The 22,831-nt window shown below is 37.5% G+C and overlaps 1 protein-coding gene across 1 annotated transcript in view; it reads left to right on the forward strand.

Annotated features, from left to right (window-relative positions):
* The window catches only part of MAN1A2 (mannosidase alpha class 1A member 2), a 189,292-nt gene that overhangs the window by 102,999 nt on the left and 63,462 nt on the right, over nt 1-22,831 (forward strand). Inside the window, exons 7-8 of the mRNA XM_055312354.1 lie at nt 12,624-12,747; nt 17,261-17,354. Of these exons, the coding sequence (XP_055168329.1) occupies nt 12,624-12,747; nt 17,261-17,354 (218 nt within the window). The remainder of the gene's footprint in view (nt 1-12,623; nt 12,748-17,260; nt 17,355-22,831) is intronic.

The following is a 22,831-nucleotide window of genomic DNA, read 5'->3' on the forward strand; positions in this document are numbered from 1 at the left end:
CCCCGCTGAGCCCTGCAGCAGGCAGGGGCAGAGCAGCTCCCCCAAGTGCTAACACCTGAAAATCAGCACAACAGGCCCCTCCCCCAGAAGACCAGCTAGACGGACCAGTTCCAGGGGAAGTCAAGGGACTTAAAGTCTACAGATTCAGAAGATACTCCCCCGTGTTTTTTGTTTTTTTTTTCTTTTTTTCTTTTCTTTTTGATTTCTGATTGCTTCCCCCACCCCCACCCTTTTTTTTTCACCTTTTTCTTTCTCTTTTTCTTCTCTTTTTTTCCTTTTTCTTTTCTTTTTCTTTTTCTCTTTCCTTTTCTTCTCTCTCTTTCTCTCCTTTTCCCAATACAACTTGTTTTTGGCCACTCTACACTGAGCAAAATGACTAGAAGGAAAACCTCACCTCAAAAGAAAGAGTCAGAAACAGTCCTCTCTCCCACAGAGTGACAAAATCTGGATTACACTTCAATGTCAGAAAGCCAATTCAGAAGCACTACTATACAGCTACTGGTGGCTCTAGAAAAAAGCATTAAGGACTCACAAGACTTCATGACTGCAGAATTTAGATCCAATCAGGCAGAAATTAAAAATCAATTGAATGAGATGCAATCCAAACTAGAAGTCCTAACGACGAGGGTTAACGAGGTGGAAGAACGAGTGAGTGACATAGAAGACAAGTTGATGGCAAAGAGGGAAACTGAGGAAAAAAGAGACAATTAAAAGACCATGAAGACAGATTAAGGGAAATAAATGACAGCCTAAGGAAGAAAAACCTACGTTTAATTGGGGTTCCCGAGGGCGCTGAAAGGTCCAGAGGGCCAGAATATGTATTTGAACAAATCATAGCTGAAAACTTTCCCAATCTGGGAAGGGAAACAGGCATTCAGATCCAGGAAATAGAGAGATCCCCCCCTAAAATCCATAAAAACCGTTCAACACCTCGACATCTAATAGTGAAGCTTGCAAATTCCACAGATAAAGAGAAGATCCTTAAAGCAGCAAGAGACAAGAAGTCCCTGACTTTCATGGGGAGGAGTATTAGGGTAACAGCAGACCTCTCCACAGAGACCTGGCAGGCCAGAAAGGGCTGGCAGGATATATTCAGGGTCCTAAATGAGAAGAACATGCAACCAAGAATACTTTATCCAGCAAGGCTCTCATTCAAAATGGAAGGAGAGATAAAGAGCTTCCAAGACAGGCAGGAACTGAAAGAATATGTGACCTCCAAACCAGTTCTACAAGAAATCTTAAGGGGGACTCTTAAAATTCCCCTTTAAGAAGAAGTCCAATGGAACAATCCACAAAAACAAGGACTAAATAGACATCATGATGACACTAAACTCATATCTGTCAATAGTAACTCTGAACGTAAACGGGTCAATGACCCCATCAAAAGGCGCAGGGTTTCAGACTGGATAAAAAAGCAGGACCCATCTATTTGCTGTCTACAAGAGACTCATTTTAGACAGAAGGACACCTACACCCTGAAAATAAAAGGTTGGAGAACCATTTACCATTCAAATGGTTCTCAAAAGAAAGCAGGGGTAGACATCCTTATATCAGATAAACTAAAATTTACCCCGAAGACTGTAGTGAGAGATGAAGAGGGACACTATATCATACTTAAAGGATCTATCCAACAAGAGGACTTAACAATCCTCAATATATATGCCCCGAATGTGGGAGCTGCCAGATACTTAAACGAATTATTAACCAAAGTGAAGAAATACTTAGATAATAATACACTTATACTTGGTGACTTCAATCTAGCTCTTTCTACCCTCGATAGGTCTTCTAAGCACAACATCTCCAAAGAAACAAGAGCTTTAAATGATACACTGGACCAGATGGATTTCACAGATATCTACAGAACTTTACATCCAAACTCAGCTGAATACACATTCTTCTCTAGTGCCCATGGAACTTTTTCCAGAATAGACCACATAATGGGTCACAAATCGGGTCTGAACCGATACCAAAAGATTGGGATCGTCCCCTGCATATTCTCAGACCATAACGCCTTGAAATTAGAACTAAATCACAACAAGAAGTTTCGAAGGACATCAAACACGTGGAGGTTGAGGACCATCCTGCTAAAAGATAAAAGGGTCAACCAAGAAATTAAGGAAGAATTAAAAAGATTCATGGAAACTAATGAGAATGAAGATACAACTGTTCAAAATCTTTGGGATGCAGCAAAAGCAGTCCTGAGGGGGAAATACATCGCAATACAAGCATCCATTCAAAAACTGGAAAGAACTCAAATACAAAAGCTAACCCTACACATAAAGGAGCTAGAGAAAAAACAGCAAAACGACCCGACGCCAAGCAGAAGAAGAGTTAATTAAAATTCGAGCAGAACTCAACGAAATCGAGACCAGAAGAACTGTGGAACAGATCAATAGAACCAGGAGTTGGTTCTTTGAAAGAATTAATAAGATAGATAAACCATTAGCCAGCCTTATTAAAAAGAAGAGAGAGAAGACTCAAATTAATAAAATCATGAATGAGAAAGGAGAGATCACTACCAACACCAAGGAAATACAAACAATTTTAAAAACATATTATGAACAGCTCTACGTCAATAAATTAGGCAATCTAGAAGAAATGGACGCATTCCTGGAAAGCCACAAACTACCAAAACTGGAACAGGAAGAAATAGAAAACCTGAACAGGCCAATAACCAGGGAGGAAATTGAAGCAGTCATCAAAAACCTCCCAAGACACAAAAGTCCATGGCCAGATGGCTTCCCAGGGGAATTGTATCAAACATTTAAAGAAGAAATCATACCTATTCTACTAAAGCTGGTTGGAAAGATAGAAAGAGATGGAGTACTTCCAAATTTATTCTATGAGGCCAGCATCACCTTAATTCCAAAACCAGACAAACACCCCACCAAAAAGGAGAATTACAGACCAATATCCCTGATGAACATGGATGCAAAAATTCTCAACAAGATACTAGCCAATAGGATCCAACAACACATTAAGAAAATTATTCACCATGACCAAGAAGGATTTATCCCCGGGACAAAAGGCTGGTTCAACACTCGTAAAACAATCAGTGTAATTCATCATATCAGCAAGAGAAAAACCAAGAACCATTTGATCCTCTCATTAGATGCAGAGAAAGCATTTGACAAAATACAGCATCCATTCCTGATCAAAACTCTTCAGAGTGTACGGATAGAGGGAACATTCCTCAACATCTTAAAAGCCATCTACGAAAAGCCCACAGCAAATATCATTCTCAATGGGGAACCACTGGGAGCCTTTCCCCTAAGATCAGGAACAAGGCAGGGATGTCTACTCTCACCACTGCTATTCAACATAGTACTGGAAGTCCTAGCCTCAGCAATCAGACAACAAAAAGACATTAAAGGCATTCAAATTGGCAAAGAAGAAGTCAAACTCTCCCTCTTCGCCGATGACCTGATACTCTACCTAGAAAACCCAAAAGCCTCCACCCCAAGATTGCTAGAACTCATACAGCAATTTGGTAGCGTGGCAGGATACAAAATCAATGCCCAGAAATCAATGGCATTTCTATACACTAACAATGAGACTGAAGAAAGAGAAATTAAGGAGTCAATCCCATTTACAATTGCACCCAAAAGAATAAGATACCTAGGAATAAACCTAACCAAAGAGGTAAAGGATCTATACCCTAAAAACTATAGAACACTTCTGAAAGAAATGGAGGAAGACACAAAGAGATGGAAAAATATTCCATGCTCATGGATTGGCAGAATTAATATTGTGAAAATGTCAATGTTACCCAGGGCAATTTACACATTTAATGCAATCCCTATCAAAATACTATGGACTTTCTTCAGAGAGTTAGAACAAATTATTTTAAGATTTGTGTGGAATCAGAAAAGATTCCAAATAGCCAGGGGAATTTTAAAAAAGAAAACCATATCTGGGGGCATCACAATGCCAGATTTCAGGTTGTACTACAAAGCTGTGGTCATCAAGACAGTGTGGTACTGGCACAAAAACAGACACATAGATCAATGGAACAGAATAGAGAACCCAGAAGTGGACCCTGAACTTTATGGTCAACTAATATTCGATAAAGGAGGAAAGACTATCCACTGGAAGAAAGACAGTCTCTTCAATAAATGGTGCTGGGAAAATTGGACATCCACATGCAGAAGAATGAAACTAGACCACTCTCTTTCCCCATACACAAAGATAAACTCAAAATGGATGAAAGATCTAAATGTGAGACAAGATTCCATCAAAATCCTAGAGGAGAACACAGGCAACACCCTTTTTGAACTTGGCCACAGTAACTTCTTGCAAGATACTTTCACGAAGGCAAAAGAAACAAAAGCAAAAATGAACTTTGGGACTTCATCAAGATAAGAAGCTTTTGCACAGCAAAGGATACAGTCAACAAAACTAAAAGTCAATCTACAGAATGGGAGAGGATATTTGCAAATAACATATCAGATAAAGGGCTAGTTTCCAAAATCTATAAAGAACTTATTAAACTCAACACCAAAGAAACAAACAATCCAGTCATGAAATGGGCAAAAGACATGAAGAGAAATCTCACAGAGGAAGACATAGACATGGCCAACATGCACATGAGAAAATGCTCTGCATCACTTGCCATCAGGGAAATACAAATCAAAACCACAATGAGATACCACCTCACACCAGTGAGAATGGAGAAAATTAACAAGGCAGGAAACCACAAATGTTGGAGAGGATGCAGAGAAAAGGGAACCCTCTTACACTGTTGGTGGGAATGTGAACTGGTGCAGCCACTCTGGAAAACTGTGTGGAGGTTCCTCAAAGAGTTAAAAATAGACCTGCCCTACGACCCAGCAATTGCACTGCTGGGGATTTACCCCAAAGATTCAGATGCAATGAAACGCTGGGACACCTGCACCCCGATGTTTCTAGCAGCAATGTCCACAATAGCCAAACTGTGGAAGGAGCCTCGGTGTCCATCGAAAGATGAATGGATAAAGAAGATGTGATTTATGTATACAATGGAATATTACTCAGCCATTAGAAACGACAAATACCCACCATTTGCTTCAACGTGGATGGAACTGGAGGGTATTATGCTGAGTGAAGTAAGTCAATCGGAAAAGGACAAACAGTGTATGTTCTCATTCATTTGGGGAATATGAATAATAGTGAAAGGGAATATAAGGGAAGGGAGACGAAATGTGTGGGAAATATCAGAAAGGGAGACAGAACATAAAGACTCCTAACTCTGGGAAATGAACTAGGGGTGGTGGAAGGGGAGGAGGGCGGGGGGTGGGAGTGAATGGGTGACGGGCACTGAGGGGACACTTGACGGGATGAGCACTGGGTGTTATTCTGTATGTTGGTAAATTGAACACCAATAAAAATTAATTTATTAAATAAAAAAATAAAAAAAATAAAGAATTAAAAATAGAAATGACCAATCAACATGCCAAGTAAAGCCCTATTGTAATAAATCTAAGTATGCTTATGTAGGTATGACATTTTCTGAAAGGATAGATGAGAAAGTGAGAAGATTGGCTTTGGAGCTGGGAACTGATTGGAAGAGGTAGTGGGCTTAGAGGGAGACTTTTTACTTTGTGTTGTGTTTCCTGTCTTTTTAAGAAAAAGTTTTTATTTAAATTCTAGTATAATCAGGGACTCCTGGATGGCTGAGTGGTTGAGCGTCTATCTTTGGTACAGGGCATGATTCTGTGGTTTGGGACCGAGTTCTGCATCGGGCTCCCTGTGAGGAGTCCACTTCTCCCTCTCCCTGTGTCTCTGCCTCTCTCTCTCTCTCTCTCGCTCTCTCTCTCTCTCTCTCTCTCTCTCTGTGTGTGTGTCTCATGAATAAATAAATAAATTCTTTAAAAAGTTCTAGTATAATCAGCATACAGTGTTATTAGTTTCAGATGTATAGTATAGTAATTCAGCACTTCCAAATATTACTCAGTGCTCATCATGACAAGTGCCCTTCTTAATCCCCATCACCTATTTCCCCCATTCCCTCACTCCACTTCCCTCTGATAGCCATCAGTTTGTTCTCTATATTTTGTTTCATATCTTTTGAATTTTAAACCATTGACTATATGGCCTTTCCGTTCTCCCCAATTAAGTGAAAATGTAATAAAAATGAGATTTCATATTAAAATAAAAATTAAACCCATTGCATGCTAAACCCAGAAAGTAAACCCATTTCTGTTAAGTAAGGAAGGTTTTAATTTTTTTTTTAAATTATTCATTCCCTTACTTTTTTTTAAATTTTTTATTTATTTATGATAGTCACAGAGTGAGAGAGAGAGAGGCAGAGACATAGGCAGAGGGAGAAGCAGGTTCCATGCACCGGGAGCCTGACGTGGGATTCGATCCCGGGTCTCCAGGATCGCGCCCTGGGCCAAAGGCAAGCGCCAAACCGCTGCGCCACCCAGGGATCCCGAAGGTTTTAATTTTTTAAAACAATGTAACATCTCTTGTGGATAAGGATATGAGAGGAAAATCATTCTTTTTTTTTTTTTTTTCATAGAGATGCAGAGAGAGAGAGAGAGAGAGGCAGAGACATAGGCAGAGGGAGAAGCAGGCTCCATGCAGAGAGCCTGACATGGGACTCGATCCAGGGTCTCCAGATTAGGCCCTGGGCTGCAGGTGGCGTTAAATCGCTGCGCCACCGGGGCTGCCCGAAGATCATTCTTATATTGCAGCTTTCCTTGTATCCAGCATCTTTGAAGAAGGATCTATCACTATCTATCTAAAGCCCTTAAAACATCAGAAGCCCTTTTGGCTCTGTACTTGCGCCTCTGGCAGTGTATAGATATAATTGGAAGCATCTACTAAGCAAGACCTATATGAAATGGTATTTATCGTAGCATGTTTCATGAACACAGAAACATAGGTACACATTGAGTGTTCAAGAGGAAGGTGATTGGGTAAACAAATTTTTTTTTAAAGATTTTTATTTATTTATTCATGAGAGACACAGAAAGAGAGGGCAGCCCGAGTGGCTCAGCGGTTTAGCACCTGCCTTTGGCCCAGGGCGTGATCCTGGAGTCCCAGGATTGAGTCCTGCATTGGGCTCCTGGCATGGAGTCTGCTTCTCCCTCTACCTGTGTCACTGCCCCTCTCTCTCTTTCTCTCTCTCTCTCATGAATAAATAAATAAAATCTTAAAAAAAAAAACAAAAACTGTGCTGCCACTTAAATGATGTCATAGAGAAAATGTTAACATTTTACAAAATTAAAAAACTGTGTTACAACTTTCACGTGTTATGATAACTTTTATGTAATGATGATAACCAAAAAGTTTATTATTTATAAATGTACAATTAACAGTGAATGGAGGAGCTAAAATAAGTTAATTTTTGAAATATTTAAAGACTGTCAAATTAATTTTAGTGGGTGATCTTTTAAATAGTTCAATTAAAAAATGATTTTCCAGAATTAAACCCATTCTAAATGAATTTATACCTATATTCTTATACATTTATCTAGATTTAAAATTATTGATACCTTCAGTTGACTCTTATATGCTTTTGAGAAAGTATTCTCTCTACAGTTGCTCAGAGCAAATTCTACTCCAAAGCAGTATATTCTCACTTCTAAATTTTTGCACGTTAAAATGTGTTAATATTTTAGACCAGGTATTTTCACAAATGCCATTCTTTTGCTTTTGTTCAGAGTACTTTCTACATAAAACTTCTTGGTTTTTAAAATTCAAGTATAACGAACATACATTATTACATCAGTTTCATGTATATATTATAATGATTCATCAGTTCTATACATTTCTCAGTGCTTATCAACCCATCTGCCCAGCCATCCCTCCTCTGGTAACCACCAATGTTCTGTATTTAAGAGTTTTTGGTTTTTGTCTTTTTTTCTTTGTTCATTTGTTTTGTTTCTTAAATTCTATTTATGAGTGAAATCATACAGTTTTTGTCTTTCTCTGACTGACTTAATTTTGTTTAGGATAATACATTCTAGATCCATCTATATCATCACAAATGGCAAGATTTCATTCTTTTTGATGGCTGAGTAATATTCCTTTGTGTGTGGGTATGTGTATACATATATGCACACACACACCACATTTTCTTTTTTGTTTAATTTTTTATTTATTTACTCAGAGACAGAGAGAGGGGGGGGGCAGAGGCACAGGCAGAGGGGGAAGCAGGCTCCATGCAGGGAGCCTGATGTGGGACTTGATCCCGGGTCTCCAGGATCAGGCCCTGGGCTGAAGGCGGTGCCAAACTGCTGAGCCACCGGGGCTGCCCACACCACATTTTCCTTATCCATTCATCTGTCAGTGCACACTTGGGTTGCTTCCCTGTTTTGGCTATTGTAAATAATGTTGCAATAAGCATAAGGGTACATGTATCTTTTTTGAATGAGTGTTTTCATATTCTTTGATTAAATACCCAGTAGTGGAATTTCTGGGTCACAGGGTAGCTCTATTTTTTAACTTATTGATGAAACTTCATACTGTTTTCCATAGTGGCTATACCAGTTTGCATTCCCAATGATGCACAAGGGTTCCTTTTTCTTCACATCAACACTTGTTATTTCTTGTGTCTTTGATGTTAGCCATTCTGACAGGTGTGAGGTGATAGTTTATTGTGGTTTTTGATTTCCATGATGATCAGTGATGTTGAGCATATTTTCATGTGTCTGTTGGTTATCATTATGTTCTCTTTGGAAAAATGTCCAGTCAGGTCCTTTACCCATTTTTTAATTGGATAATTTGATATAAAACTTCTATTTAAGATTTTTTTTTTTTAATATGAGAGGGAGAGACAGAGAACATGAGTCGGGGAGTAGCAGAGGGAGGGGCAAACGGAGAGAGAGAAGTGGGCTCCCCACTGAGCAGGGAGCCCTACATGGGACTGTGACTTGAGCTGAAGGCAGACACTTAACTGACTGAGCCACCCAGGTACACCTAAAACTTCTATTTTTATTTTACTTTAGTATTTCTTCTAATTTAGGTGATGCAGAAACATAGGTCTTCTCAAATTTTTTCCACTGAAGTATGTAATATAAATCTAATTAAAAATACGAGCTCCATCAAGAATCTTCCTCTAAGTCAAGATATTCCCATTTAAAAATTATACATTGAGGTTTCATCATTTAGTTTTTGAGTTCCTCCTTTACTTTTTTAAGATAAATGTCAACCTCAACCTGTTCGTGTGCCTTGTTATTAGTAACTGCAATATACTGAAAACTTTATTTCATTCCTTGACCTCATTGATTAAAGATTTTTAACAGACTTTGAACAAAATAAAAACAATATAAACTTATTATCAAAAAAATTTAATATGATATTGGACACTTAGGTTGATTTGTCTTGTCAAATATTTCTAAAATCCAGTTGCTAGTGGTCAGTCAAGTCGGATCATATTTAAATATGTGTACATTTCAATATCTATACTTTTTATATTTGACTAGTTAAAAATTACAGCATTTGCATGAAATTATGATCTGGTTGTTTTTGTCAGCTCATTACCTTTTTGAAAAGTATTTATTTAAAGTATTCATTCATTCATTCATTCATGAGAGATACAAAGAGGGAGAGACATAGGCAGAGGGAGAAGCAGACCTCCCACAGGGAGCCTGATGTGGGACTCCATCCTAGGACTCTGGGATCATGACCTGAGCCAAAGGCAGATGCTCAACCACCAAGCCTCGCAGGTCCCCCAGGCTTACCACCTTTTTATAGTAGGAGCTATTCTGTCCTTATCAGTGTTCTGTCCTATTTTTCTGAGTTATTGGAATATAGATAGGTACCAAATTTAACATTTTAGATTGTTCCCATGAAATTATGTGTAAACTACATGAAAAGTCTTGTTTAGAATTTAGTTTTTTGAAAACTGTTTAAATGCACTTTGAATGAAACTTTCATTTGGGACCTTTGGGCAGAAGGTTTTCATAGGGAAGAATAAGCTGTTAGACTTCCTAGGGACTTTGTGTTTGTACTTGACCACACCGTAATCCATTTATCATACTGATGCCTGGGTAATCTTTCTAAATAGTATGCTTTATTCTTTAAATACGATTTCTTAAAATCCTCCATGACATTCCATCACACTTAGAATAAAAAAATTTTAGATTTAGCGTAGACCTACAGAATTCTTTAGTAGTCTAGATTATACCTAGTTAGAGAGCTAGTTATAATCTCTGTAATCTCATCCTTTATCATTCACTTCCCCTTCCTCAGCTCTTAGCCATACCAGCCACTTTCCTTTTTCCTCAGGGTCAATGCATTTGATGATTCTGCTACTGGGAATTCTCTTCTTCCATATGTATTCATCACTGGCTCCTTCTCTTAATGTAGCTTTCTTTTTTTTTTTAATAATGAATTTATTTTTTATTGGTGTTTAATTTGCCAACATACAGAATAACACCCAGGGCTCATCCCGTCAAGTGCCCCCCTCAGTGCCCGCCACCCAGTCACCCCTACCCCCCGTCCTCCTCCCTTTCCACCACCCCTAGTTCGTTTCCCAGAGTTAGGAGTCTTCCATGTTCTGTCTTCCTTTCTGAATGTAGCTTTCAATGCAAATTGTGTCACTTCAGAAACAATTGCTCTCATGTTATACATAAAGAGCTTTTCTTTTAACTTCTGTCATTAGTACTCAATATTTTATTTCTCTATTAAGTTTTCTTTTTAACAATTATCACCATTTAAAATGGTCTTGTTTAGCATAGGGGCAGCAGTGTTATATGTCAGGTTCATTAGTGTATCTCTCAGAGCATAGTAGACTCAATATTTGGAAATGAATGACTGGTCTGTGTAGTTATCCGTATTTCTTCCTTCATTCTCACTCTTTGCTACAAAAAAATCTGTGGTATTTGCTTATCATATTTTCAAAGACCATGTAAAAATAGCACCAAACAATTAAAGAACTTTAAGCAAGGTAGCAATGTCTTAATTAACTTTTTAATGTTTTTAGGACAGAATAATAATAATGATATATTGAATTGGCATTATACAAGTGGATATAAAATAAGAGAAAGACATTTTTACTTCACCTAAAAGTAGAAAAGACCTTGGAGAATGGTTTAGAGTTCTTATAGGAATAACCCATGAACTCTATTTGAGTAATTAATCTAGACTTCCAATTCAACCATGGAATACCTTGTGTTAGTTTGATTCTCTCACCAAGCCAATCATAAAAGCTAGACAAAATGGTTTGATGGCCTTGGAGAGCAACTAACTCAGGTAGGACTTCCTAGGAGAAAGTCATCTCCATATAAACATTGGCTTGTTCCCTGAGGCTAAATCATGGTGCAGGCATAAAGGCCATACCTGAAGTGGTGGTCATTTGGGTTAGAGGAGACAGGTCTTAAGAGTCAGGTCTTAGAGTTGCCAGAGGCATAAAAGACAAAATCTCAAAAGACAGGAGGGATTTGCAGAGGAAAAGCCTATATTTATGTACAAATTTCCCTCAAGTTAGCTGATTCTACAGTTTTACATGCATGGGGCAAGACTCAAGGAAACCCAGCAGAAAACAGAAGATGGTGGCTTAAGGGCAAATAAAAAAAATTTAACAGCCACATGGTACTGGGGAGGCAGAAATTAGTGTTAAAGGCTGCCAAGGTGAAGGGCACTTAGTCACACCCCAGACTTCCACCTGAGATCCCAGAGGGCATTCCCTAGAAGTAGAGATGAAGTAGAGATGAAATAGAAATAGACTATCCTTAGCAAAGCCTGAAACCTGAGTAAGTCTACCTGTACGCATCCTGTGTTTTAGAAGAAACTTAAGCTTTAGGAAGACTACAATGCTCAAAGTGTCTATGCTTTTTCATTTATATAGTCTAGCTTCCAATAAATTAAAAGGCAGACTGAAAAAAAGGCAGGAAGATACCCTAGAAATATATCTATACAAGAGAAATGTACATAAGATTATTCACAGTGAAGGTTGTTATTAAAGCAAAATATTAGAAAAATGCTAAAAGACCACCAACAGATGATTGATTAGTTATGTTTGTTCATAATTTTGTTTTTTGCACTAGTACTATCAACATATAGGACAGGACAGTTCTTTATTGTATGACATTGTGCTGACCGTTATTGGTCATGTTATATCTTTGGCCCTAGCACAAAAAAAAGCTAATTGTACCTTCAAAATTTGATACAACTCAGAATGCTTTAACACATTTTCATATGCCTCTGGGATGGGGCATTCCAATTGAAAAATCATTAGTATCATGGAATTCTGTGCAGTGTATAAAAAATTGTTTATGAACTGATATGGAAATCCGCTGCAGTACATCTTAAGAGTATAATACAAAATAACAAGCAGTATGTGTACTTTGTTATATTTTGTTTAATAAAGGGTATATATTTGGATTGCTTATATATGCATAAAAATTCTGTGGTAATACATAAGAAACGTGAAAGTGATTATCTGTGGGGCTAGGTGGGGTGAGATGAGATTTCTGGGGTGAAATACATATACTATATACTTTTCTATATTTTGATTTTTAAAACATTAGCTGTATTACCTATTCAAAATTTTTTAAAACAATAAATTTAGATATAAGTAAGCTATTGCGTTAAATATAATAATTTCTAAGAGAATTATAGTTTATGTATTCATTAAAAAAATGTTTGGTCTTTTTCCAATTCTGTCTCCTTTTACCTTTGCTTTCATTCAGTGGAGTAGGGCGAAACTGGGGCTGGGCATCTGCAGGTAGCAGCATTCTTGCTGAATTTGGTACACTGCATATGGAGTTTGTCCACCTCAGCTACTTGACAGGGGACCCAGTTTACTACAAAAAGGTTAGTTTTCTTACCTTCTTTTCTTTGATTATTATAAAAGAGTTCTTTAAGATTTATAAAAGACTTGATTAATGCTAGGAAAATGTTTGCCTTTCTAGAAATGTGCTAATCAGGACTCTGGCCCTATTTTTTTTTTAATTCTCTAAAGAAATATCTTTTCTATTTAAAATATTTACTGTTATTTGAGAAGTTGTAACCACTAGTAGGTTTCTAAAAAGTCTGTTCTGTTCGGCATTTTGCTGCAGTGTTCCTACCCAGCATGGTAGGGTAAGAAAAACAAAATGAACAAAAAGTAAAAGAAATAATTGAATTGGATTGAAAAGGAAGAAAAGACGGATTATGCACAGATTACATGATTATTTACCTAAAATAGTAATTGAGTCTGTATTTAAATTATTAGGAAAAAATCACATATATAGTTTTGAATAAAAAATCACTATAGATATCAAACATCAACAGCATTTCTCTGTGCCAGCTATAGATAGTATCATCTACAAAAACATATGTGATAGGAACAAGAGTTTAAATTTCCTACAAATAAACCTAACAAAAGATAAAATGAAGTTCAAAACAATTGAATGACATGAAGAGGACCTAAATAAGTGGAGAGGTTTGTTAATGTTCATGTATAGCTAAAGAATATCATAAAAAATTTATTCTTCTCTAGATTGATCTCTGTAACATCAATTCAGTGCCACTCAAAACTTTAATGGCTTCTTTAAAAAAAAAAACAAAAAACTGACAAGACCCTTGTAGAATTTATATAGAAGAGAAAAATTCAAGACACCCTTGAAGAAAAGCATGGAATGGGTTTGCATTACCCAGTTATTAACACTGACAGTGAAGTATTGGTACATAAAGACAAATACACTGATGAACAGAATAAATATTATCTTAAATAGATCCACATACATGTGGAAACATGACAAGTGTAACATTGTAGATTATAACAGTTTGAGGAATATTAAAGACTTAAATTTAAAAGAAAAATGTAATAAAGTTTAAAATACATAATACCCTATGTATTGACCCAGCAATTCCATTCTTTGATATGCACATTTATATCATATACATAGAAACGTTGTTTGAACTTGCAATTTATATATAATAAAATTCAATACAGCAGGAAAAATAAACGAATTTAAATTATATTTACCAATTAATGACATATGGGGCCCCTGGGTGGCTCATTTGATTGTCAGACTCTTGATTTTGGCTCAGGTCATGATCTAAGAGTTAGGAGGTTGAGCCCCACTTTGGGCTCTGCACTGGGCATGGAGCCTACTTAAGATTCTCTCTTCCTCTCTCTTTGCCCCTCCCACACCTCTCTCTCTTTCCTTCTTTTAAAAAAAAAGAATATGATACAACTTTTTAAAAAAGTTCAGACAAGCAGAGCTGAGTAATATATTTCTTTAGGAATTCAAAAGTGATTTCAGTAGAGTTAAGACAATGATGAACATAAAATTAAAGACTGTGAAGACAGGACAAAGACAGTGATGTGTGAATGCATAAGCAGAGCAGCAAAGATGTTTGTAGTGTTGTATTTCTTAATTGGGTTGTGAGTAGAATCTATATCGATTCTATATATAGTCCTTTTTGTGTATGAACTATTTCATCAGTGGAGAAGAATTTTCAGGTAAAGACAGCAATGGAGCCAGACCACTTGATTTTTCCTTTCCTGATGAGATGAACAATAACAACAAAAATAGTAAAGACCAGCAAAAATTTTTCAACAGCAATGAGAGGAGGCAAGGTTGCAGTCTCATGTCATTAGTATGTGACAACCAAAAAAAAAAAAAAAAAGGTAAAAAATTTCTGGCACAGTACTTAAGTCTGTTTCCCACCTTGTACTGAATCCTTATTGGGCAAGGAAAGCAAGTCAACAAATTCCCTATTAATCTCACAGAGGGGACCAGTGCTGGAGGTGTTGAGTATACAACTGTCCACAGCACCAGAGAGAGGTTCTTACCACTATCCTTCTTGAGCACTAGTACTTCAGATCTCAAATTGTGTCCAGGAGGGGAGGAATATCGCCCCCCCCTCCCAAGACACACAGTAGGAAGGAGTTGAGGGACAATTCAGAAGTTCCATATCAAGCCAAATTTCAGGTCAGAACTGACCCTGTTCAATGTGAGCAGGATGAGAAAGGAAAGCATGCCAAGTAGGCAAACATACTGCAACATGGTGGTAACAAAAGCATGGTGTTAAATAGCATAAAAAGACTGATAAAGAATGCATCTTCAAGTTTCATAAAGTTACTGTGAGTAATTTATACAATAATAGCAGTTAAACTCAGTAAAAATTAGAACTCAAAACAAATAATGATACAAAACAAATAATAAAATTATAAAATGATTGTGGAACTGAAGAAAAATTGAGACCTTAAATGTTATATTTCTGTAATGAATAAATGAAAAACAGCAAAAGTGACTATGCATAATTGAAGACTTGTTTACTGACATGGAATAAAAGCAAGTGGAAATGGAAAAGCATAAAGATTTTCAAAAGGTGATAAATTTGCAAAATGAAGATAATCTAGCATAGTATTTCTGAAGTGGAGGACCTAAAACATAGGAATCTCCTAAAAGTGACAGGAAGGAGAAACAGAACTGTAAATACCATTTTAAACAAAGTTAAGAGATTTTTGATATTTCATATCACAAAATAGGAAGAAAGGTTGGCATAGGTCATTAAGAGCAGAGAGGTTTGGAAAATGAGAGGATATTTGTGGCTGCAGATTTTAAAAATAAAAATCCAGTAGAGTACAATTCTCTGAAATTGGTGGTATGTCTTGAGATATAAAACCAAAGTCCTCTTGAGCAACATTGAGAACAGGATCATTGGCTGATGGTGGGTGCTTCTTTGGACCCCACTAAACATGATATATTGAGAAGCTGAAATAACAGAATTCTGAGGAAATTTTGGTGAGGGAAGAGAATGAATGACAGATTTTCTTTGATGAGCAGTGTTGCATGGCTAGTGTCAGTTATCTGGGGAGAAGTAAAGGCATCAGGATTCTTCCTGGCCTTTTATGTCAAAACTCTTATGTCAATAAGAATAATAAGTTCTGGTTCAGAGAAAATAGTAGTGAGTAATTCATCAAATAGAACAGATAGAGAATTTATACAAAGATATCAGAAAAAGAGGGAAGGAACATGATATATAAGTGATGACCAAAAAATCTTTCTCAGAAAATAGCAATTAAATCCTGACCAAACATCACCATGAGAGGGAAGATGGAGCCCTTCTCTTTGTAAAACAAGTGTATCAACAAAAATACAAGTGCTCAGAGATAGTAAGATGTGCTATCAGTAACAAATTACAAGAAAAAGTTATCACCAAAAATGAAGGCCATTTTGAAGTAATGAAGTATTAAAAATATTATGATGGACAAAATTAGTGAAAGACAAAATATAGTAAAGACAAAATTGAGACAAGGTAATAAAGGTATAGACCTTAGAAAAGGGTTGGATAAAAAGATTCTGAGAGGAAATGATAGATGTGGAAGAGGCAGAGAGGATGCAGTGTATGCATAGTTTTCAGAAGACAAAAGAATGTGATTTTTCATTTTTCCTAACAGTATCATTTCAGACTGACTAACCTTCATTCTCAGAATTATTCAGATTGGGCTTGTTATACATAGAGCTGATCTTGGCCTTGAAAGAGCAGAGATAAGATAGCATCCATGAACCCAGTCCTAAAACTGCTTGATGACAAGGTCCACCCAATGGAAAGCTGACTAGGACCTTGTCGTAAAAGGATGCGTGTTATGCTCAAGCACAGGAAATAGTGAAATATATATAAGGTTCTGCAAAGATGTTTCCCCAAGTCCTATATACCGAGCAGGTTATCCTTCAGATGTAAAGAGAACATTTTCAAATAAGAATACAAGGAATAGAATACATTTGTGCCTTTGTTTGTAAGCACTGAAAAAAATCCATCCAATCTATAGTTGCAGATAAAGCCCCTGGGAAATTTTCTAACTTCTTAATATATTTTATGATTTTTTTTTCTTCCTTAGGGAGATCTTTTAGGAATCAGAATTTTTGGAATTTAGGAATTTAGGGATATCTATTATGGGATCAATATTTAGAATTCAGCAATTTAGTTTACTTTTTCATCTATTCAAATTAGTTTCATACTTTTTATTATAAATGTCCTTTTCTCTTCCCATTTCTATGAAATTATTTCTGTTCTTATATTTAAATATATACATGAATATGTCTGGAATGATGTTTATCTGTGATGTTTTTGATGACTATTTCTGGATAGTAAAATGTTGGTATTTAAATAAGTTTTTCTCTGTGCTCTTTATGTTTTTAATTGTTGCTTGATCTTTAAATAATGATCATATATAATCAGTTATAAAATAGAAGGCTTTGCTGACCACCACATATACAAAAATGGCAGGGGAGATGGTATAGGCTCTGAGTGAGGAAAACCCACAAAACTTAGATTAATAAAAGCCTTGATGACATTTATTTTATTAATTGCACTCTTTATTTGCGTTAAGGTAATGCACATTCGGAAACTGCTTCAGAAGATGGATCGTCCAAATGGTCTTTATCCAAATTATTTGAACCCAAGAACAGGTCGCTGGGGTCAGTGTAAGTACAGTCGATGCAGTGTTAAAGGTTATTTGTCTGAAAACTTGCTTGATATGGTAAAAAGTACACTACATGTAGGGTTGGAATCCCTTAGTGTTGAACTTTGTGATCTGCTTAGTGCTGTTACCTTTGACAAATTTCTAATCTTTCTGTAGCTTCATTGTTTCTACTTGTAAATGCAAACACTAATAAACTCTATCACAAGCAGTATTTTATTTCATGTATGTGTAAATAATTTGTTAAAATATAGTGTGGCCTTTGGAAAGGGTTGCTGCTATTTATAAACCATATCTCCATGTAGATCAGAGCATTTCTTGGGATAGATGTTGGTTAAAGGAATATGAAGAACAAATGAGTATCTTAAGTGATTAGAAAGGAAGGCAGTTACTTTTGAACAAGCTTTGTCTAGTCTTTTTTTTAGATTTTATTTTTTTATTCATGAAAGACACAGAGAGAGAAAGGCAGGGATGTAGGCAGAGGGAGAAGCAGGCTCCAGGCTGGGAGCCTGATGTGGGACTCAATCCTGAGACTGCGGATCACGCCCTGAGCCGGGGGCAGGTACTCAACCGCTGAGTCACCCAGGCATCCCTGTCCAGTCATTTTAACAGAAGATATCAGGGTCTTTTATCAGGTTCTGTGCCAAGTTATTGGATGAAACTAGAGATGGGGAAAGACCATGTAGAACTTGGTCTGAATTCAAGGAGCTCCCAGGCTAGTAGTGTAAGCGAACACATGTAAACATAGTTGGAATAAGATGTTATAGTAGAGGCACGTACCAACTGTGATGTGAGACAGGCAGAAGTAGCTTCCTCAATGAGGAGATAGTATTTTGTTTGGAGAGAGGGTGATCTTCTTACTAGCTTTAGAATTGATCTTTGAAGGGATAGATTTTTTAAAAATTAATAATATTTGGAAATGTGGAACTTACAAAATTGAAATAAAGTATGAGTTTATGAATAGTATTCTCTTGTAAAAAATAGAACTGGAACAAATAATAGAAGGTGTAACTTTGTCCCTAGCATAACATGTTTGGGTTATTTTTGAGACTAATAAAATTAGAATAAAATAGTAAAAAAGAGGTAAAATCAGTTAATTTTATGGATGGAAAATCATGTTTAATCTGTCATTGAGAAATTATGCTGGTGTTTGCTACTAAGAGTAGGAAAATGTTTGTCATGGAATTTGGGAGGCTCTTCTCAAGGAAATTGTCCTTTATTTTGTGAAAGGAAAGCAGTTTAGTCAGTACACTTACGGCTTTCTTGGATCTGGGAATAGAGCTAAATCTTTGGCTTATGTACCTTCTTTTCATCTCCTGGAATTCTTTACATGTAGTTTATTTTTATCTTTATTTTGAGAAAAATACAAAGGCTGTGCCTAGACTGAGTGAAAATGATACTTTTTAGAAAAAAAACAAAGCCTGAGGGCAGCATTTCTAAAATATAAAAATATGCTTTCTTTTTTTGTTTTTTTTTAAGGGTTTTATTTATTTATTCATGAGAAACAGAGAGAGAGAGAGAGAGGCAGAGACACAGGCAGAGGGAGAAGCAGACTCCATGCAGGGAGCCTGATGTGGGACTCGATCCCAGGTCTCCAGGATCACGCCCTGGGCCAAAGACAGCACTAAACTGCTGAGCCACCCAGGCTGCCCAAAAATATACTTTCTTATCCCAGATAAGGGTGACTGGTTTGGATGTCTGCTTAGTAATTTGGGTGAATTTTATTGTATATTTCACTTCCTAGAATTTTGTTAAGATTTGGGAATATTCTAACAGGAAAAAATTATGTTCTGTTCCTTCTTTATGTCATATACTAGTGTATATTCTCTAAGGTGAAACTTAAATTTAACTGTAAAAAATAACAATATGAAAATACTATGCAGTTTTTTTTAATAATCAGGAAAGCCTTTGTAAAGAAAAAGATACCAGTTTTTACTGTATATAAACATTAATCTCTTACATTTCATAATAAAGGCAAATAACTGGCTAAGGAAATGTATTTGAATGTATTTGGAACACAGAGTTTTCATATCTTTTCTGTATCAAGAACTCTTAGAAGATTGTAAGAAAAAAGATGATCATCTCAGTAGAAAAATACACTGAGGAAATTTGGTTCATAAAAAAAAAAAGAATGGAAATAAGCAGATGTTCATTTTTAACCCTGAAAGTGGTATTACTGGAGAGAAATAGTACATGGAGACAATGTAATGTGGTACCACCCTCTTTCTGTATGGACTGGTGCTACTATAGTAGAATTTGCAAACGCTACTGTCTTTGGTACCCTATTTGTAGCATCTCCATAGACTGGTCACCAGAGATCTTTGTCCCTCTCTTGTCCCACTTCACCACCACCCTTCTCAAATCAGTGCAGCTTTATTTTGATTTATTTTATTGAAGTATAGTTGACGTACAATATTAAACAGTTGACCTTGAACAAGGTGGGGGTTAGGGGTGCTGACCCACCCACACAGTAGACAATCCATGTGTAACTTTTAACCCAAAAACTTAACTACTAAGAGCCCACTGATGACTGAGAGCCTTACTAATAATATAAACAGCTGATTAACACATATTTTTTGTTACATTCCTATCCAAAAAAAGAGAAAATATTTAAAAAATCATAAGGAATGGAAAATAAATTTTTACAGTATTATATACCATATTGAAAAAAAATCTGCATGTAAATGGACCATGCAGCTCAAACCCATGATGTTCAGGGGTCAACTGTATTACTTTTAGATATACAACATAATGATCCTGGGTGCATCTTCTAAACAGAAGACACTGTTCTTTATCTATTAAATTAATAAAGGAAATAGACACAGTCCTGTACTCAGGGCTTCAAAAAGTGTGAAAATTTGTGTGCCATTTGAACCTGGGACTCATTTCTAGGTATTTATTCCAAACAAATTTGCCAGCTATATATATATATATATATATATATATGTATGTATATATATATATGTATGTATATATATACACACATACATATATGTGTGTGTGTGTGTGTGTGTATATATATATATATATATATAAAGTTTACTTACAATACCTTTGGAGTTACTAATAATAATTTGGACATACTAAAGCAGTCTTGTCCAATAGAACTTTCTGTGATGAGCAAAATGTTCTGTATCTGTGCTTTCTGTACAGGCATCACTAACCACATATAGGGTTGAGCATTGGAAATGTTGTTAGTGTGGTTGTAGAGCTGCATGTTAAATTTTATTTGTTTTTAATAAATAGTTACTTATGCCTAGTGCCTACTGCATTGGACAGTATAGTTTTAAACATCCTGTGGGAGGAGGGGCAAGATGGCGGAAGAGTAGGGTCCCCAAGTCACCTGTCCCCACCAAACTACCTAGATAACCTTCAAATCATCCTGAAAATCTACGAATTCGGCCTGAGATTTAAAGAGAGACCAGCTGGAACGCTACAGTGAGAAGAGTTCGCGCTTCTATCAAGGTAGGAAGACGGGGAAAAAAGAAATAAAGAAACAAAAGGCATCCAAGGGGGAGCGGCCCCGCGAGGAGCCAGGCTAAGCGAGTGTCCCCAGGACAGGAAAGCACCGTCCCGGGGAAGGAGGAGCTGCACTAATCTTCCCGGGTGGAAAGGCGCTCGCAGGGAGTTAGAGCAGGACCCCAGGAGGGCAGGGATGCCCTCAGGCTCCCTGGGACACTAACACAACTGCGCCCCGGGGAGAGTGCGCCGAGCTCCCTAAAGGGCTGCAGCGCGCACGGCTGGACCCGAGAGCAGCTCGGAGGGGCTCGGGCGGTGGCTGGACCCAGGAGCAGCTCGGAGGGGCTCGGGCGGCGGCTCCGCAGAGGGGGCTGCACAGCCGGGAGTGGGAATCCAACAGCTCAGGCCGGGAGCACAGGGCACCAGGGACACAACGCAGGATCCGACCTCTCCCTGGGGAGGCAGAGGCCAGGAGGGCTCAGGGACAGCAAGGACGCTCCTGCCCCGAGCAGAGCAGATCAGCGCCCCCCCCCCCCCCACCTGGAGCATCCAGGCCCCTGCACACTGAGAGCTCCTTAGTAACTGCAGGAGCTGAATCCACGGCTCCAGAGCTGGCCGCTGCCACTGTGGTTGTTCCTCCTGGGGCCTCACGGGGTAAACAACCCCCCTGAGCCTCACAGTGGCCTCACAGGATAAACAGCTTAAATATCTTTCGCTGATATCTTTCACTTCCCCAAGTGCTAACACCTGAAAATCAGCACAACAGGCCCTTCCCCCAGAAGACCAGCTAGAGGGACAAGTTCTAGGGGAAGTCAAGGGACTTTAAGTATACAGAATCAGAAGATACTCCCCCGTTTTTTTTTTTTGTTTGTTTTTGGTTTTGGTTTTTTTTTTTGTTTGTTTGTTTTGCTTTTTGATTTCTGTTTGCTTCCCCCAACCTTTTTTTCCCCTTTCCTTTTCTTTTTCTTCTCTTTTTTTCTTTTTTCTTTCTCTCCTTTCTTTCCTTCTTTCTCTCCTCTTTTTTTCTCCTTTTCCCAATACAACTTGTTTTTGGCCACTCTGCACTGAGGAAAATGACTAGAAGGAAAACCTCACCTCAAAAGAAAGAATCAGAAACAGTCCTCTCTCCCACAGAGTTACAAAATCTGGATTACAATTCAGTGTCAGAAAGCCAATTCAGAAGCACTATTATAAAGCTACTGGTGGCTCTAGAAAAAAAAGCATAAAGGACTCAAGAGACTTCATGACTGCAGAATTTAGATCTAATCAGGCAGAAATTAAAAGTCAATTGAATGAGATGCAATCCAAACTAGAAGTCCTAACGACGAGGGTTAACGAGGTGGAAGAACGAGTGAGTGACATAGAAGACAAGTTGATGGCAAAGAGGGAAACTGAGGAAAAAAGACAATTAAAAGACCATGAGGATAGATTAAGGGAAATAAATGACAGCCTGAGGAAGAAAAACCTATGTTTAATTGGGGTTCCCAAGGGCGCCGAAAGGTGCAGAGGTCCAGAATATGTATTTGAACAAATCATAGCTGAAAACTTTCTTAATCTGGGAAGGGAAACAGGCATTCAGATCCAGGAAATGGAGAGATCCCCCCCTAAAATCCATAAAAACCGTTCAACACCTTGACATTTAATAGTTAAGCTTGCAACTTCCAAAGATAAAGAGAAGATCCTTAAAGCAGCAAGAGACAAGAAATCCCTGACTTTTATGGGGAGGAGTATAAGGGTAACAGCAGACCTCTCCACAGAGACCTGGCAGGCCAGAAAGGGCTGGCAGGATATATTCAGGGTCCTAAATGAGAAAAACATGCAACCAAGAATACTTTATCCAGCAAGGCTCTCATTCAGAATGGAAGGAGAGATAGCTTCCAAGACAGGCAGGAACTGAAAGAATATGTGACCTCCAAACCAGCTCTGCAAGAAATTTTAAGGGGGACTCTTAAAATTCCCCTTTAAGAAGAAGTCCAATGGAACAATCCACAAAAACAAGGACTGAATAGATATCATGATGAC

This window comes from Nyctereutes procyonoides, unplaced genomic scaffold (genome assembly GCF_905146905.1).
Source record: "Nyctereutes procyonoides isolate TBG_1078 unplaced genomic scaffold, NYPRO_anot_genome, whole genome shotgun sequence".
In the NCBI taxonomy this organism is placed as follows: Eukaryota; Metazoa; Chordata; class Mammalia; order Carnivora; family Canidae; genus Nyctereutes; species Nyctereutes procyonoides.